This window comes from Ctenopharyngodon idella, chromosome 15, assembly GCF_019924925.1.
Source record: "Ctenopharyngodon idella isolate HZGC_01 chromosome 15, HZGC01, whole genome shotgun sequence".
NCBI classification, from domain to species: domain Eukaryota; kingdom Metazoa; phylum Chordata; class Actinopteri; order Cypriniformes; family Xenocyprididae; genus Ctenopharyngodon; species Ctenopharyngodon idella.
Genome location: NC_067234.1, coordinates 30279434 through 30297939, shown reverse-complemented (window position 1 = coordinate 30297939; position 18506 = coordinate 30279434). Strand labels below are relative to the sequence as shown.

The 18506-nt window shown below is 36.5% G+C and overlaps 2 protein-coding genes across 2 annotated transcripts; one reads left to right on the top strand and one right to left on the bottom strand.

Moving 5' to 3' along the window:
• The first annotated feature begins 689 nt into the window (after positions 1-689).
• Positions 690-12549, top strand: sarm1 (sterile alpha and TIR motif containing 1). The gene is made up of 8 exons (XM_051863402.1): positions 690-2650; positions 3594-4212; positions 6314-6526; positions 6646-6737; positions 7514-7840; positions 8147-8336; positions 8619-8740; positions 9532-12549. The coding sequence occupies exons 1-8, from the start codon at positions 2193-2195 to the stop codon at positions 9650-9652; spliced, it is 2142 nt and encodes a 713-aa protein (XP_051719362.1). The 5' UTR covers positions 690-2192; the 3' UTR covers positions 9653-12549.
• On the bottom strand, positions 11630-17826 carry slc46a1 (solute carrier family 46 member 1). The gene is made up of 6 exons (XM_051863403.1): positions 16814-17826; positions 15342-15733; positions 14803-15263; positions 13446-13529; positions 13197-13353; positions 11630-13105 (listed from the first exon to the last, which is right to left on the bottom strand). The coding sequence occupies exons 1-6, from the start codon at positions 17084-17086 to the stop codon at positions 13042-13044; spliced, it is 1431 nt and encodes a 476-aa protein (XP_051719363.1). The 5' UTR covers positions 17087-17826; the 3' UTR covers positions 11630-13041.
• Positions 17827-18506: the final 680 nt, after the last annotated feature.

The following is an 18506-nucleotide window of genomic DNA, read 5'->3' as shown; positions in this document are numbered from 1 at the left end:
CCCAGAAAACCCCCAAGATTCTGATGCTGATCTCAGTGATGTTGATGACCCAATAGAGTATCCGGATTATCACCCCGTCTGAGAAGAGAAATATTCATATATCTAAAAAAAGAAAGAAAAAGAAAAATCCTGTTGCACTACCACACTTGATGGCGTGTTTCTTGAATCATAAAAGCCTAAAATGCCATTATATTACTATATTTTGCTATTTTGTTTTTAGTTTTTGAATGCAGAAAGAATGTAATGTCTTTAGTTTTGTTACTTTTAGTTATTTGTGTTATTTATTTTTGTTTATTGTTAAAAAAAAAAAACATGTAATTTCCTGTGTTAAAAGGAAAATCTGAAATATTTTATGGAATACTTCAATAAATAAACAAGATTCAATATGTAAAACTATTTTATTTTGATTATGTTTTAAATAAATTAGTATTATAGTTCATATTTTCTGATTTTCATAATATGTGTATGAATTTCATTATTTTACCTTTAAGTGACAAATCAACCATTTGGTAGAGGCCGATATTTTAAAAATTATGGGATGTGTTGAAAAAAAATACAGTGAGTGTGGTAACTAGTGACATAATGAGATAAAAAATACAAACAAAAAAATTTTTTTTAAATGCCTTTTTCTTGGTGGGGCAGTTAAAGGGTTAACAGCTTTAACTAAAAATATACACAAGCTTAACTAACAAAAAATATTCTGATAAGAGTGTTTTCCAACAATGATGTAATGAAATAGTGACAATTTAAGTTTGAAACAGTAAAGCCTGTTTTTAGGCTATTAAGGAAATATAATTTAGCCAAAGAAGAACTTTTATTTTAAATAAATGTTAATTTGTAAACAGCCTCCTTCAGTGTGATATGTTACCATATCATCATGCTTAAAAACTGAGAATTTGAATAATTGTAATGTGATGATCAGGTACAATATCTAAATCATCGGGCGGTTGGTGGTGGGTGGATGATTTATTTTTGACAGTGGATTCATGTGCAAGTCAATGCACAGACCTTTTCTTTGTTCAATTTGACTGAACATGGGTTGGAGCTCTTTATTTTGAACTCTCAAAGTGCACCAGATTAATGAATTTATCTTTAAAATGTACAAAATTTGCTTGCGGGGGAGCATAGATCCCCTAGAGGGATCAAGGATCAAAACAAAAACATTTCCCCCCATTTTGTGTCCCCCCACTTCTCAAACCAGTTACACCCTTGATGACATTTCAAGAATATTATTGCTATTTGGTGGAAATCAAATGTACTGTAAATGTTTAACCACTAGATGTAACAGTCATAAGCATGAAGCAAAACTGAATGAAGACAATTAAGAGATGTAAATAGTTAGATATTATTAATTTGTGTTACTTTGTTTACCAATTACAATTTTGCCAAAAAAAAAAAAAAAAATGCTCTTGCAAATCATGTTATCTTATCACTCACCCCACAATAATAACCAGCCTGTGATGTTTTTAAAACCTATAAACGCCCCTGGCTCTGACCCTTTCCTCTTGCCATCATACTGCATAACATTGCATTATCGTCTTTCTCCACCAGGTGGAGCCAAGCGTTGAACTGAACATGCCACTGTGATGCCGAGGTTGATTCTCCACATCGAGTCCGAGGCGAGATACACTGGGCGGGTCTACAAACGGACGCTGAGGATGCTTGAGCATCCATTATCAACAATCTTGACTTTATTAAAAATATAACAGCATCACGTTCTTTTATTTAATAAGCATCGCTTTAGTTGGCTTTCACAGGAATTTCTCCGAGAGTGGCAAAAGGACAGTGGAAATAGTCGTCTTTGTCTGACAAAACCTGATAGATTGTCAGTGTACATCAACAAATCGGCTAATTTTGTCTAACTTTCCCTCAAAAATCAAGTCATTTTTACAGCTTTATCTTGTTATTTCATTGTTTTTAAACAAGCTTGATGGGCCTTTTCTAACGGTGGATTCATAAAGGATATCTTAAAGGCTTTGTAACGTCTCTGACGTCATTTGCGTTTATTATTATTCTCTGATATCAGCAGGGTACTGTCGTTTTGTGCAAACAGTCGCTGTTAATGAATTAAACTGCTTCGCATTAAACGATTTGCTAGGTAATGAGTTAACCGCGACGTGATCATTTCTTTGTCACAGCTGAAAGACAAAGAAACATCAGAACTGTTGTAACAACAGACAAACAGCTAGTAGATGTTTTTGTCCCTCGTTGTTTACATCAGCAAGATTTGCCGTTATTTCTCCATGTTTAGCACCGACAGACTCACGGTTCCTGAATATGTCAGTAGCCGGCTACACAACCGGAGGACGAGCTCCGACCCCAGGGCTGTATCTCCGGGGATCAGCACCGATGTCCAGGCCGCGTTGGACGTCTCTCTCCCTGCGTTGCGCTCCGCAATCAAAACGCTGAAGTCTTCCAAAGACACTGGAGATATGGAAGAGACTCGCCGAGCCATTGCTGAGACTTTCCAGCTGGTTGAGGAGGCCTGGGTCCTGCCCACAGTGGGCCGACAGGTAGCAGAGGAGATCTGCATCAGGATCCGGCTGGATGGAGGTCTGGAGCTGCTCTTGCAGTTGCTGCAGACACCTGCTGTAGAAATCACATATGAGTCTGCCAAGCTGCTTGAGCAGGTATTGGTCTCAGAAAACAGGTAAGGAACATCTTTGAAAAGTATGTTGTTCAAATGGGCCCTTAAAAGTATTTGGACATGTCACAGTCAAATATGAATGAATGTTATTGAATTAGCCTTAAAGCGATAGTTAACCCAAAAATGAAAATTCTGTCATCATTTACTCCCCCTCAAGTTGTTCCAAACCTGTATAAATTTCTTTGTTTTGCTGTACACAAAGGAAGATATTTGGAACAATGTTTGTAACCAAGCAGATCTCACCCCCCATTGACTACCATAGTAGGAGGGGGGCGAGATCTGCTTGGTTACAAAGCATTCTTCGAAATATCTTCCTTTGTGTTCAGCAGAACAAATAAATTTATACAGGTTTGATACAACTTGAGGGTGAGTAAAAGATGACGGAATTCTCATTTTTGGGCAAACTATCCCTTTGATATCAAACAAACTGGTGTTTATTTTTAAGGAAGATAACACAAGCGTTTCACATAAAGTTTGTGTTTTTTCTAAATGATAATAAATTAGATACACTCTTCTTAAATAAGTTAGAAATACATTACATGTCTAAATATGTTGGATAGAATATTAACCTCATGGGAAAGAATATAAAAGAATTTAAAATATTAGAGGTGCTATAAGTGATTTTCGTATGGATTGGTAGGCAGAAATCATACTCCCTAAAAGATATCAATGAAAGAACTGTCCTGGGATCTCATTCTTTTTAGCCAGTCAGAAGGCTTTGAGGTGTTTTTGAACATAATGGGTGGAGCTTGAAGGTCCAGCCACACCTCAACCCTAACCTTACTCTTCCTAAAATCTAATTAGGTCAAGCTCCACTCATTATCTTGTCTTGTGTCATTTATTTGTAGGTGCCACTTGGTTGGATATTATGTAATGATTTATCTAATATTAGTATAGTATATTTGTTGGAATTCTTTCAAATGCTCGTTTTTGTATTTCTCTGTAGGGATTATGTGGCACGTATGGGCCTTGGGGTCATACTGAACCTGACCCGTGAGCAGGAGGATGCCCAGCTGGCACGAAGTGTGTCGGGCATCCTTGAGCACATGTTTAAACACACAGAGGAGACGTCTGCGCAGCTCATCACTAACGGAGCACTGGACACCCTCCTGTATTGGTGCCGTGGAACAGACCCAACTGTACTGCGGCACTGCGCTGTGGCCCTGGCAAACTGCGCCATGTATGGTGGGCACCGCTGCCAGCGTCTGATGATCGAAAAACAGGCGGCCGAATGGCTGTTCCCTCTGGCGTTCTCCAAAGAGGACGAACTGATCCGATTCCATGCCTGTCTGGCTGTGGCTGTGCTGGCGGCTAACAGGGAGATTGAGAAAGAAGTGGTGAAGTCTGGTACTCTGGAGCTGGTGGAGCCCTTCATCGCTTCGTTAGACCCTGATGAGTTTGCACGCAACCTTTTGGACAGCGCAGACAGCATGCAGGGCCGCACGGCTGCAGACCTGCAGCACTTGCTGCCCCTGCTGGACGGCACACGTCTTGAGGGGAAATGCATCGCCGCATTCTACCTGTGTGTGGAGACTAGTATCAAGTCTCGGCAACGTAATACCAAGGTCAGACAGACACTATATTCACTTCTCTAGACCTTTCCCAACTAACAAAAATACATTCCAATGAATGTTTTGCTAATGTTCCCATTAAGTTATGTTATTTCTGAATGTTTTCATAGGGCATTCAAAACATCCAGTTTTAAAAGGTTTTTTTTTTTTTTTTATTATAAATTCTTGGCTATGTGAATGTTAGAGAAAACATTAAAGGATTAGTTCACTTTTAAATAAACTTTTGCTGATAATTTACTCACCCCCATGTCATCCAAGATGTCCATGTCTTTCTTTCTTCAGTCGAAAAAAAATTAAGGTTTTTGATGAAAACATTCCAGGATTTTTCTCCATATAATGGACACCAAACGGTTCAAGGTCCAAATGACAGTTTCAATGCAGCTTCAAAGGGCTTTAAACGATACCAGACGAGGAATAAAGGGTCTTATCTTCCCTTTCAACTTACGGAACGAACGCAGCGCCAGTTACATTTTTTCCGTAAGTTGAATAGGGAAGGCATAGGACATACAGCGTCAATTTTTTGGATAATACAGAAATGTGGTTTTGGCGGAGGCACTTAGAAGGCGAACGTTTGTTTATATAAAGCATATACAGTTGTATTTTTTTCGAAAATGACCGATCGTTTCGCTAGGTAAGACCCTTATTCCTCGTCTGGTATCGTTTAAAGCCCTTTGAAGCTGCACTGAAACTGTCATTTGGACCTTGATCCGTTTGGTGTCCATTGAAGTCCATTATATGGAGAAAAATCCTGGAATGTTTTCATCAAAAACCTTAATTTTTTTTTCGACTGAAGAAAGAAAGACATGGACATCTTGGATGACATGGTGGTGAGTAAATTATCAGTAAAAGTTTATTTAAAAGTGAACTAATCCTTTAAGGGAATGTGTTCTCTATTTTATCATTTAAGCAAGTACTATGGGAACATTACTTTTGAATGTTCTCTAAACCATCTAAAAAAAGTAGTTAGTAACGTTTAAAAAACATTAGACTGCAAACAAAACATTAGGGCTGCACATTAGCCTTTGGCTAGGAGCCTGTATGTGGAGCATCAGCTGCTTGAAATTGTAGCAATGTTATACTGCATTGTCACTGTTAAATAAGCAAATAAAGAAAGAAAGAAATAATGTCCAACTAAAATGTATAAAAAAAAAACTTTCCATGAATGAAGTATAAATTACATTTCTGTGCTAATAATGTTATTAAATACCAGGTAACTTTTAACAAACATTTCATTAACATTACTGGAAGAACGTTTGTTTATAACTTTGTCAGAATGTTCTGAGAATGTTCCCTGCTAGCTGGCATATGTGAGAGCATGCATCTTAGTATTGTAATATAATATAATATAAATTAATAGTTTATGTATAAATAAAAACATCTCTCTCTCTCTCTCTATATATATATATATAATTTTAGTTTTTTAATGTTATATGATATATAATACTAGGACATGAGTAAAAGTAATTTATAAAATAAAATTTTCATACATTTAATTATAAAATCCTGGATCTTTCTACGCAGATATTTCAGGAGAGTGGAGCTGTTCAGGATCTGATAAAAGAAAAAAGAAAAAATTAAATTAAAAAATCTAATAAAAATGATTATATAATATAACGTAACCCCTAGTAAAAAAAAAAAAAATTGTACCAGAAACTATTTAAAATACATTTATTTCATACTAAGTATAAGTCAAATCCATTAACAGATTTTTTGACATATCACTTAAGATTTACTGATATAAAATTAAAATGGAGTATTTCTTTATTTCCCAATGCACATTTCTTAATATTTCACCTAAAATGTGTTTTAATATCACTATTAATAAGGATAGTACTTCTGCACAATTAAAGTGCATCAAGTACAAAATTAGTTGTTCCAATTTAGCAGACTTTAAGTATACCAGTTTAGTATACCAAAAGTACAATTGCAGGGTATTTTTATTTAGCACATAAAATATGTAAATGTATTTGTAGTATACTTTTTTTTTCACTAGAGACATATAATAATATAATAACCAAGACACAAGTTTACATATTATATAAAATAAAATATTCATACATTTAATGAATATTAAGTATTGTATCTTTCTACTCAGATATTTCAGGAAATTGGGGCTGTTCAGAGTCTAAAGAGGATCGTCATGTACTCCAGTAATGGGACTGTCTGCTCACTGGCTAAGCGGGCCTTAACAATGATGAGCGAGGACGTCCCGAGGCGTATCCTGTCATCTGTACCCAACTGGAAGAGCGGAGAGGTGCAGACCTGGCTGCAGCAGATTGGCTTCAGTGCATTCAGTGAACGGTTTCAGGTTTGTAAACAGCTTCCATTACCTGTTCAGCTGACCAAGATAAAGGTGAAGGATATGATGATATCATGCTGATGTTTGCTGTGGACTGAATCACAGTTTTTTTGCACCATATCTCTCAGGAACTGCAGGTGGATGGAGATCTGCTGCTCAATATCACAGAACAGGATCTGATCCAGGATCTGGGCATGACTTCTGGGCTCACTCGCAAGAGGCTAGTGCTGCTTAATTCTTGGAAGTATTCATGCTCAAAAATATTTCTAGAAATGTTATGTATGTACAACTATCATAATTTCAATCCTAAATAACACATTGAAAATCTGGGATTTAAATATCTAAATTAAACATGGAAATAAACCTGGACTTTTTAAGATTTTGAGAAATTTAAAATAAAAGAAATGAAAGGCTCCATTTATTTGGTTTAAGAAATTTAAAACAATGTTTCTAGATGTTTCAATCATTCTAATATGCTGATTTGGTGCTTAAGAAATATTTATTTTTATCAATGTTGAAAACCGCTCAATTTTTTTTTGTGGAAACTTTCAAATAAATGCTGTTCTTTTGAACTTTCTATTCATCAAAGAACCATGAAAAATATGTATCAGTTTCCACAAAAATATTAAGCAGCAAAAAATGATGTCAGCATTATTAATAACTGAGCAACAATAATAATTGATAATAAGTGTTCACAAAATCACCATATTAGAATGATTTCTGAAGGATCATGTGACACTAAAGACTGGAATAATGATGCTGAAAAATCAGCTTTACCATCACAGGAATAAATTACATTTTAAAATATAATCACATAGAAAACTGTTGTTTAAATTGTAATAATATTTCACTATGTTACTGTTTTTACTGCATTTTTGTTCAATAAATTCATTGGTGAGTATAAGAGACTTCTTTCAGAAACATTAAAAAAATCTTAATTTTATCATAACCCATTTTATCATAACCTGTAGCAATTCTTTCATAACCTCTGTACAGGTTTCTTAGAGATCTGCGTGTACTGAAGACCTACGCCAACTACTCCACATGTGACCCCAATAACCTGGCAGACTGGCTGGCCGATGTAGACCCACGATTCCGTCAGTACACGTACGGCTTAATTCAGTCTGGAGTTGATCGGAACAATATTGCCCACATTACAGACCAACAGTTGCTGTCTGACTGCCATGTAGAGAATGGCATCCATCGTGCCAAGATCCTTTCTACCGCCCGCCGTCCTGCTAAACCCTGCTTAACTGATTCCCAGCCCACGGGCCCTGATGTGTTCATCAGCTACCGTCGCACTACAGGTTCACAGCTTGCCAGGTCAGACCACAAATTAGATGGCTCTTTTCCATCTTATCATCATCTGTTCCATTTTAATAATCGGTACCATATTGATGATTGGATATTTAATTGTGCGTGCACATTTATCCTTTACATTTTGATTACTTTGCCATAACTCCTACTTAATCTTTAAAATCACTTTAAATTTAATAACACTGTTAAATGTAATCTTGGTTTTAGTGTTTTATTTTTAATTTATTTAGACAAAGTGGTGTAGAGTTTTAATTTCAACCATATACTGTTTGAAATAAACCCCATGTCTCCTGTTCTTTTCTTTCTCTGCAGCCTACTGAAGGTGCATCTACAGTTACGTGGTTTCAGCGTCTTCATCGACGTGGAGAAACTGGAAGCCGGGAGGTTCGAGGAGAAGCTGATCACGAGTGTGCAGCGAGCACGAAACTTCATCTTGGTGCTGTCAGCCAATGCGTTGGACAAGTGCATGGGTGACGTGGCAATGAAAGACTGGGTTCATAAGGTTAGAGGAAAAAATCCTTCTTTGATTAAGCTTTACTTTTCATTTGTACTTTGATCAAGGTTCAGTTCATTGTGCAAATGCTGTACTTAAACTGGAAAAATCACTCCTGAATGTGTCAGTCATTACAATCATGATTACCCAAATCCCTCTTAGAGAATCCATAAATCTATTCTCAGAAAGTGCCAAAATGTCCTTCTGCCAACACATTGAAATATGTAATTATATGTATTAATATTGTCAGTCTGCCATGTGAGCCTAAACATTTTGATTTGTCATCCGCAGGAGATAGTCACGGCTCTGAATGGGAAGAAGAACATCGTTCCTGTCACTGATAACTTTGTGTGGCCTGATCCGGCCTCTCTGCCAGAGGACATGAGCACCATTCTCAAATTTAATGGCATTAAGTAAGTCAACACTCTGTCTGACTAAACATGTTGGTGCAGTTAGTCTTAAAGGGGTAGTTCACCCCAAAATGAACATTCTGTCATTAATTACTCATGTCGTTATAAACCTATAAGACTTTTGTTTATCTTCAGAACACAAATTAAGATCTTTTTGATTAAATCTGAGAGCTCTCTGTCCCTCCACTGATAGCTACGCCACTGACACTTTGACGCTTCAAAAAAGTTCATAAAGAGATCGTAAAACTAATCCATACGAATAAACCTCTTCTGGACGCTCAATTCTCGTGTGTTACACAACACGTTTGAGCTCCCGGAAGAGGTTTATTTGTTTACATGTGAGTAAAAGCCTAAATTAAATCTGTTCATCATAAAACGTGATCGAGTCTCTTCAGAAAATATGGACTGAACCACTCGATACATATGGATTAGTTTTATGATCTCTTTATGAACTTTTTGAAGCATCAAAGTGGTAGTTGCAAAGGCAGTCAATGTAGAGACAGAAAGCTCTCAGATTTAATCAAAAAGATCTTCATTTGTGTTTTGAAGATGAATGAAAGTCTTACAGGTTTGGAACAACATGAGGTTGAGTAATTAATGACAGAATTTTCATTTTGGCGTGAACTAACCCTTTAACATATAATATGTACTGCTGTAGTTTGTGCCTGCTCAGTAATTTGCCGCAGTTAAAATTATACACCAGATCCATATCCAATAAAAGCTTTTATTGTGGAGATTTGCACTAATCTAATTGTAAAAATAATTAATGTAAATCTTTTCTCTCAATGTCACAGGTGGTCCCATGAGTATCAGGAAGCCACTATCAACAAGATTCTGCGCTTCCTCAAGGCATGCCCCAGCCAAGAACAACCAGATGCTGCAAAAACAGACAAAAAAGAGCCAGAAAAGGAATAATGTTGCATTAAGTAATTGCCGTCATGTAACCAGAACACACCTGTTACCCCTCAGAGGCCAGTGTTTCCTTTGGTTGTATGCATGTAGCTGGTCTAGATAGATTACTGTTGAATTTTCTTGGGAGAAAAAGATATAAATGTAACTTACTCAGAGATGCAGTAGAACTTTAAAGGGTTAGTTCACCCAAAAATGAAAATTCTGTCATTAATTACTCACCCTCATGTCGTTCCACACCCACAAGACTTTCGTTCATCTTCGGAACACAAATGAAGATCTTTTTAAAGAAATCTGAATGATTTCTGTACCTCCATTGACAACTATGTAAAACGAAGTGGTTTAGTCCAAAATTTTCAGAAGAAACATGATCGTGGGTTTGGAACGACACGAGGGTGAGTAATTAATGACAGAATTTTCATTTTTGGATGAACTAACCCTTTAAAGGTGCGGTTGCATTAGGGAAATTAGGGACAGACCAAAATAGGTCTGTCACCTTTCAATGGCGATGTATGATACACAGCTCAGACGGAGTCACTTTCAAACAAAGCAGCATTCTGCTGACTTGAAACCCGTTGTCAAATCTGCAAAGGGAAATCTTTCGCCCTCACACAAAATTTGCAATTGCGTGGATTCCTGTTGTAATGACTGGAGTTCCCCAAACAACAATAAATGTGATGCACCTTAAAGATTCTAAGTTATTAACAGCTTATATCTGTAGACAGCATTTTTGGCACTAAATAACACTGAATATTCCTCAATTGCAGTATAGTAATCATACTATGTGCTGACCATGTTCCCAGAATTGTGTGGGACATTTCTGTAACTCAGGAAGTTAAATCGATTTCTGCATTATCAATCGTATTTATGACATCAGCATAAAGCATAGTCATTCTCTGTTTATATTATAGATAATACTAGATAATCTTGCATTATAGCATTATCAGTTGGAACTATTGAAAAAAAGCCTTATGAAACACTAATTTTTTAATTTTTTTTTTATAAATGGTTTGCAGTAGGTTACTCAGGCGTGAAAAATACTGTAGCTCCATAAAAATAGTTTGTTTTTACAGGTTTGTGCAGTTTAAGTTATGTTAAAGGTAGGGTAGGCAATTTTTCTATGAACACATTTTGTTATACTGGTTGAAACTCTCTTCACATCCTGACAGCAAATAGTAATAGTGGTCTAAATATTAAATCATGTACATATATCTTTTGTGGAAGTCTTAGGATCAAAAAATGTTCGTCCAATCATTGCATGCAATGATACGATGTGCTTCCTGCCTGTCAACATATGTATTTCCATACCTCTGTGCTCCTGCTCGCGCAGACTTCACACGTCATTATGCGTTTCTGTGTCAACACTATCAATGCCGAAATGAATCTGTAGCAGTCAGGTGGTACAACTAGAGCTCTGTAAGTTTACGTTCATTATTATTGTAACGCTTTTCAGACTCTGCTGTGTGCATTCATGTTTTGAAGGAGCTGTGGCTTTGGAGACGCTCTGAAGGGAGGGTGGGATCTTATGCTTTCAAAGCTAGCTTGCTATTGCTAGCCTCTCTGAAATTGCCTACCCTACCTTTAAGTTATTATATTATGTACCTTGCATCATTCACAAAACAAATTACATTTTTCACCTCTAAATCATAATGGTTATTAAACACCTCATGCAGTATTAGGAAAAAATCCTTTTAGACAGTTACATGACTTGAAATACTGCTGTAGAGGCTTTCTTAGGATTTGCAGGAATATTATGCAGCAGATTTGAGTCATTGGTACATTTTCAGACACTGTGAAGATGCAACAGGTCAAGGAAAATGCTAATGAATATTTACTAACACCTCTTGACACCTCAAGCTTTATCCTGCTATTGAGCTCCTTACTGTTGCCTTATTATGTTTGTCAGTCTGTCTTTCATGTTATACAACATGTAAAATCTGTACAATGAAATATTCTTTTTGGAGAAATAAACAGCAATAAAGCTTGTTTTGGAAAACATCTCTTTATTCTGCAGGTCCAAATGTGTCACACACACACACAAAAAAAAAATTTTACATGTCACACTGTATTCAAATATTCTAGTACAAAACAGCCAATTTGACACTTTCCGACAAGCACAAAGCACTAGATGTGATTTTCACTTCCTGTTGGTATACTGCAAACGTCAAAACACCGAGAGAAACGATTTGACACTTCAGATGTAATTTTCACTTCCTGTTAGTATACTGCAAACAACAGACAAAACAAGCCATAATTGCAAGAGTCTTCTCTCACATTCATGTAATTTTCAGATGTCAAGAACACAACTAACACGGGGAAGCATTTAAATGTGTTGAATTAATTAGAGTAATAATAGAATGTTTAATTAATTGTCTTCAATAACAAGTCTAACAGTCATACGAGTAGCTTAGATCAGTACTAGTGTACACCTGAGAAGGGCGGTGAGAGTGTATAGATGCTGAAGACATGGTGCTCATGTGTGGTTTGAGGTAGTGTTAGCTTCTTGATAGGATGCCATCACCATACTTTGAGAGGGAAATTACCTTGAAGGTGTTTGAATTGACTGTGGTGAAGAAGTCAGATTAGTAGGCACTGAGATTTTCCATGACAGGCTGCATTAAAAAGGTTGATATTAACATGCAATGATTTTCCCTGATACACCAGTGAGACATGACAGGTTTCTCAAACACTGCCCCGGACCCCACCGGTCAGCAGATAATTCTGACCAAAACACATGCCATTGGTTGAGCTAATGTTGCTGTGTCATTCTGGGGAGGATGAAACAATGTTTTGATAGCACCACAGAGTCACAGTGTCTACACTTTTTGGGAAATCCACATACCTATGTCTTACTTAAAGCCATCTCCAAACACATCCACATTAAAAAAAAAAAAAAAAAAAAATGTTATTCTAGCTTAATTTTCAATATCATTACTCCAGTCTTCAGTGTCACATGATTCTTCAGAAATCAGTCTAAAATGTTATTTTGGTTCTTGAGAAAAATGGTTGCGCTGCTTAACATTTTTGTGGAAACTGATTTTTTTTTTTTTTCTTTCAAGATTCTTTGATATAGAAATAGAATTCTGTAACATTATAAATGTCTTTACTGTCACTTTTGATCAATTTAATACATCTTTGCTGAATAATTTCTTTAACAAAAACCTTACTTTTGGCCAGGAATGTTGTTGGAACATGTCTTGGCAAAAAGAAACACACGTCATGGCGAAATCATGGCGACTGCCATGCACAAGTCATCAGGAATTGCACACAAGTCCATTTTGTGCGCTCTATTGGCAGTCAGCTTTAGGATCCCAGTTATGCAGAAAATCATCGCTTCTTCTTAGACTCGAACTGTCCTTTGCTGTTCTAGCTGTAAAACTCTTACAGAGTCAATGTCAAGATATTCCAGAGCCTTCTCTGTTTGTTCTGCTCTCTCTCTTCTCCTGGCAACCCAAGCCCCTGTACACATTATAATAAAAATACATACAATTTTGTGGTTATGAATCATTCACGAACTGAGAGTCTAAATGACGACCATTGAGGGTCTTACCCAATAATGCCAGCTGGAATGAGGAGGATGAAGGCCCCAAAGAGGAAGGGGAATCCCTTCATGAAGTATAGGGTGGCAGGGTACAGAGAGTTAAAAACCCCACTAGATACTAATGAGCACAGACCTTCCACACACGCCACTGAAGCAAACAGAGCACCTAAGACACAAACAAGTTAAATAAATAAATAAATAAGCAAAACACTTTATTATATTTAATTCAAATTTGTGACAACGCTGTCCTTGTTTCACCTTGTTCCGAAGGGTCCACCAGCTTGGACAGTTTAGATCTCAAGACTGGGGTAGTGGCCATAAAAAGGAAGCACAGGCCATATCCTGACAAAGACAGATAGATAAGCAACTTCTGCAAGTTCATTTCCTTGATTCATATTTATCTACTGCAGCCACTAGAGGACAGTGTGAGGTTGCATCAGCACTGCATATATTTCGAAATGTCAAGAAAGAGTGTCTTGACCTTTATTCTGTAATGTAGGCCTAGTCTAAATAGTAGAACATTAACATAATGTCTTACAGTTACTCTGGAAAAAGTGTCAGTTAAATGCTTGGTTAAACTTTATTTTACAGTGCCGTAGTTACATTATAATTACTCAAATAAGTACTGAGTTCTATTAATTACCTACATGTACTTACTATAGAGTTACAGCTAGGGTTAGGGATTGGTTCAGGCTTAGTTACTTGTAATTATGCATAATTTACTGTTATTATACTAAGTACATGTAGTAATATGTAACTACAGCACTAAAATAAAGTGTTACCAAATGCTTTGAATTGAATACACTTATTGTTACGTTTCAATGTTTTCTGACATTTTGCTGTACTGTTTTGTACATAAGTAAACATTCAAGATTGTGTTAACCAGTAAATAATCAGCTTTAAACAGCACAATGCATTATAATCAATAAATATATATTCACATAACATTAATATTTATAATATACATTAATAAAAGTGTATTTGTAAATTTTACATAAAATATTTTATTATACACTTACATCTGTACATACATTTGAGGTCAATAAGATTTGTTTTACGATTTGCATTAAATTGATCAAAAATGGAAAGATTTTTCCATTGTCACAAAAAAAAAAAGTCAAGAAATCCTGAAAGAATATTACAGTCTCTATAAAAATATTAAGCAGCACAACTGTTTTCAACATGAATAATAATAAGAAATGTTTCTTAAGCACCAATTTAGCATATTATAATGATTTCTGAAGGATCATGGGATGCTTTAGATGGCTGCTGAAAATTCAGCTTTGCCATCACAGGAATAAACTGAATATTCATTAAATATTAAAAATAGATTTAAATATTAAAATAGATTTAAAATAATATTTTAAAATGATATTTAATATGATTTAATATATTATAATTGATATATTAAAATAGATAAGTTATTTTAAATTGTAATATTGCTGTTTTTAAAGTATTTTTGATCAAATAAATGCAGCCTTGGTGAGCATAAGAGACTTCTTTCAAAAATAAATGTAAAAAAAAGTCTTACCGACCCCAAACTTTTGAACGGCAGTGTATAAAGTGTGTGTGTGTGTGTGTGTGTGTGTGTGTGTATATATATATGAGATCTTACCAGTAAACATCAGAGCTGTAGTGTCAGCGATTGAAATCACAATCAAGCCAACAATGTTAGAGGTAAGGCCCACCAGAGCCACCCAGGAGTCCTCCAGACAGCACTGCATTGCCCTGAGCCCGGTCAGGCTGGTGAGGTAGGCAAGATTCTTGGCCGCAGAGCCATAACCAATCAGCTCTGGACCCCAGCAGAGTGGAGCACTCAACTCATAGAGCACATAGAGGTCACTGGAGCCCAAATGTACAGACACCACCAAAAAGAAGCAGAGAGTGTAAAACAATAGTTTAGTTCTGCGTCCCTGCGGTTCATCAGATTCATAGAGGCGGTAGATGGCCCGGTGGTGCCTGGTGGAGAGGAGTTTTGCCTCGGGGTCAGGGGTGACCGTTTCAGGCACAAACAGGTATGTGTAAAACGCCGCTGCAAGATTTGTGGCCAATACTAGCCAGAAAGGGTTGATATACCTGGAGGGAAACATGACATTTGCATCTTTAATCTCAGAAATATTAATTTTATTTTATGCATGAAAAGCTGCCAAATACCCTTGTGCCCGCCGCCATTGTCCACCGATGATGCTTGCAAACATACCAGCCAATCCCAGACAAGCCTCTAGTATCGCCACACGAAAGGTGCGAGACCCCCTGCCACTTGTGTCGGCCACATACGCAAAGCAACCGGCCAAAATGGCGTTGAAGTCCCCGGAGAGGCCGCTGCAGATCCTCCCAATAAGGAACCAGAACACAGGTAGCTTCAGGTACATTACAATCAAATACACTGCCGCCTGAACAGCCAGGCCAAGGGATGGGATGATCAGAACCAGACGCCGACCTGCACGGTCACTCCACGAGCCCAACAGGGTCACCATAATCAGCCCAACTAGAAAACCACCCAAATTAATGTACAGGTTCCAGTGTGCAGTCAGAGTCTCCACTTCCTAGACAAGGGAAATAAATTACATATAAGTTATCTTTTGCAAACATATAATGTAGCTTTTTTGTATTTGAAACACAACAGCCACCTTTTGTGGTAAGTTTGATAATGTAATAATTTCCGGTTGAATATATCATACATTTTTATTATATTATTTTTTTAATATATCAATAATTTTTAATCCACTTGTAAAAAGAACCGGTTCATGTGTCATTTGTTCAAAAATCGGATTACACTCGTCCAAGTTTGTGATTCACTAAGAAAAAAAAAAAAAAAAAGCAATTCGGGAATCGAAATACACTGGTAGCGAGGTTATGGTTTTGATCCACTAAAAGAAAAGGCTCTTAAGAGTCATTAGCTCGGAAATTGGGCTTCATTGGTCCCGCAATATGTCCAGAGCACACTGGTACAATTTTGTGATTCACTAAAAAGAACCGCCTCATAAGTGTCATTCCTTCGGGAATCGAACTACACTGGTAGCGCTAGCGTAGCGGTATACATTTTCACTAAAGATTCACTGAAGAAAAAAATAAGCTCATAAAAGTAATTCGTTTTTGGAATCGGACTACACTAGACGCGCTGTACTGTATGTTTTTGATTTACTAAAAAAGAAATGGTTTAAAAGTATCATTTGTTTGGGAATCGGAGTTCACTGTTCGCAAAATAGCTGTTTGATTCGGGGTACACTGGTCCAGTTTTGTGACTCATTACAGACAGAACCGGCTCATAAGTGTCATTCGTTTGGGAATCGAACCACTGGTACTGTAGCTCTGTATATTTTTGATTCACTGAAAAAAAAGAACGGATCATTACAGTCATTCGTTCAGGAATCGAAGTACACTAGGTGCGTTATTCTGTATGTTTTTGACTCACTAAGAAGAACCGACTCAAAAGTGTAATTTGTTCGGGAATCAAACTACAATAGGCGCGCTTTTGATTCACTAAAAAGAACCGGCTCAAAAGTGTTAAATTCGTTCGAGAATCGTGCTCGCGCAGATTGTTTTTGATTCACTAAAAGAACCGGTAGATGAAAAACTGTTCTCGGTTCCAAATCCACACAACGTGTCAAATATCTGTTAACTACCTTCTGCAGAGGGTCTTGGACTGTAGATGCATTACATCCTCCTCCTTTTGTTCCATTATAACCCACATCTTCACTGAGACGATCCCACAGGTACTGCGTGTATAAAGGCATCTGGAGAACTATGGAGAACGTGGACAGGAACATAACAGGCTCCACGGTCACAGAAAATGGACATGAACACGGCGGAGGAGGTTTGTTTTGTGTCACCTTAAAACAACAACAGACTTTGCTGGAGTCCTCCGCAAGAATAGCGCTTGTATCTGATTCGTCCATGGTTTAGTCCAAATGCTTAAATCACACAGATAAATCCGGACGACAGAAGAGTGTAAACATAACTAGTCTGAACAAACAGCTAACAGAATGTGACTTACGGAAGCCGCCGTGTCTTCCAGCAGTTTGCCGTGCTTCTGGCGCCCCTTTTGAAACACATATGAAACTGACATGACAATTTCAGTAAAACTGAATGACAGACAAGACATATCCTCCCTGTGTTTCTCAACTCCGTTTTGGATTTTGTATGTCTCCATTATTTGACGCACCTGATTCAGATCATCAGCTCGTTAGGAGAGCTCCATGAACCGAGAGACATACAAAATATATAGAGCAGTGGGTCCTGAAGACTGGAGTAGAGAAGCCTAAACAAAACTTTTGCTTTTTTAAAGTCATCTTTATAGTAGTATTTTGTGCATATAATCATATTGTAAAGGCTATTATATTATATTATATTATATTATATTAACTTGCATAAATTACCAGAATTAAACATGAGTAGCACATTCTATCAATTCTGTAATAATGGGAAAGCAGTAAATAATGGGAAAGCAGTAAAAAAAAAAAAAAAAAGTTATTTATTCATTTACATTTATGCAAGATTATGATTCAAGTAATAGGATTCAAAAAGCTTCTGAGCATGAAGCCATTTTTAAGAGGAATGCACCTGGTTTAACCTCCCAAATAGGATTTGCAGATTGCAGGCTGATATGATATATTGATTTTACTTGCTCACAGGAATTTAAAAAAATAAAATCTTCATGAAATCCAGTTTCAAACTAATCTACTACTTTATGTGTATGAGTAATTGACTTTGCAATATAATGATTAAGATAGCTTATTTATTTATTTATTTATTTATTTATTTAAATGTGTATTCAACTGGATATAGAATAAATAATTTGTTTTTGATTCTCTGAAATGTTTCATGGAATGCTAAAGTTAACAATAGTGAATTATATGATCAACTGTTTCACTTAATACAAAATTTCACTTCATACCTTGTTTAAAAAATAATTTCAACAATGTAAATATGTTTTGTGTGTGAGTTTAAATGTAGAGTGAGGACTATCAGAGGAAAAAAAGGGGTGAAATCCATCCATGGTAAATTTCACTTATCACTAGTGTTCCTCGGGGTCATTGCACTTAGAAAGTACTTTCAAAATAACTTGCAGTGTCAAGTCATTTAAATGTTAGCAGTAAAATATATGTCACATTGTCCAAATATGGGAGTGTCATGAGAAAGGTCTTTTTTCCGTGGGACCTTTGATAATATCTATGAGATCATGTTGCAGCAACAGAGAGAAAGTAAGATTACTATTTCTCTTTTAAGTGCACTTTGGCATTTGATGAAACCAAGGTAATGACAGCTATTGAGTTCAGCTCCTCTTTAAAGACAAATTGCACAGACACATAAACACTT

Bases quoted from the DNA above. Each gene is read 5' to 3' on its own strand.
- slc46a1 (XM_051863403.1), bottom strand. From the start codon at position 17,086: ATGGACGAATCAGATACAAGCGCTATTCTTGCGGAGGACTCCAGCAAA. The intron at 15,264-15,341 runs GTATTTGGCAGC...GTTTCCCTCCAG, and splicing joins CAATGGCGGCGGGCACAAGG to GTATATCAACCCTTTCTGGC. The intron at 13,354-13,445 runs GTGAAACAAGGA...TTTGTGTCTTAG, and splicing joins GGTGGACCCTTCGGAACAAG to GTGCTCTGTTTGCTTCAGTG.
- sarm1 (XM_051863402.1), top strand. From the start codon at position 2,193: ATGTTTTTGTCCCTCGTTGTTTACATCAGCAAGATTTGCCGTTATTTC. The intron at 6,738-7,513 runs GCTAGTGCTGCT...ACCTCTGTACAG, and splicing joins TCTGGGCTCACTCGCAAGAG to GTTTCTTAGAGATCTGCGTG. The intron at 8,741-9,531 runs GTAAGTCAACAC...TCAATGTCACAG, and splicing joins CTCAAATTTAATGGCATTAA to GTGGTCCCATGAGTATCAGG.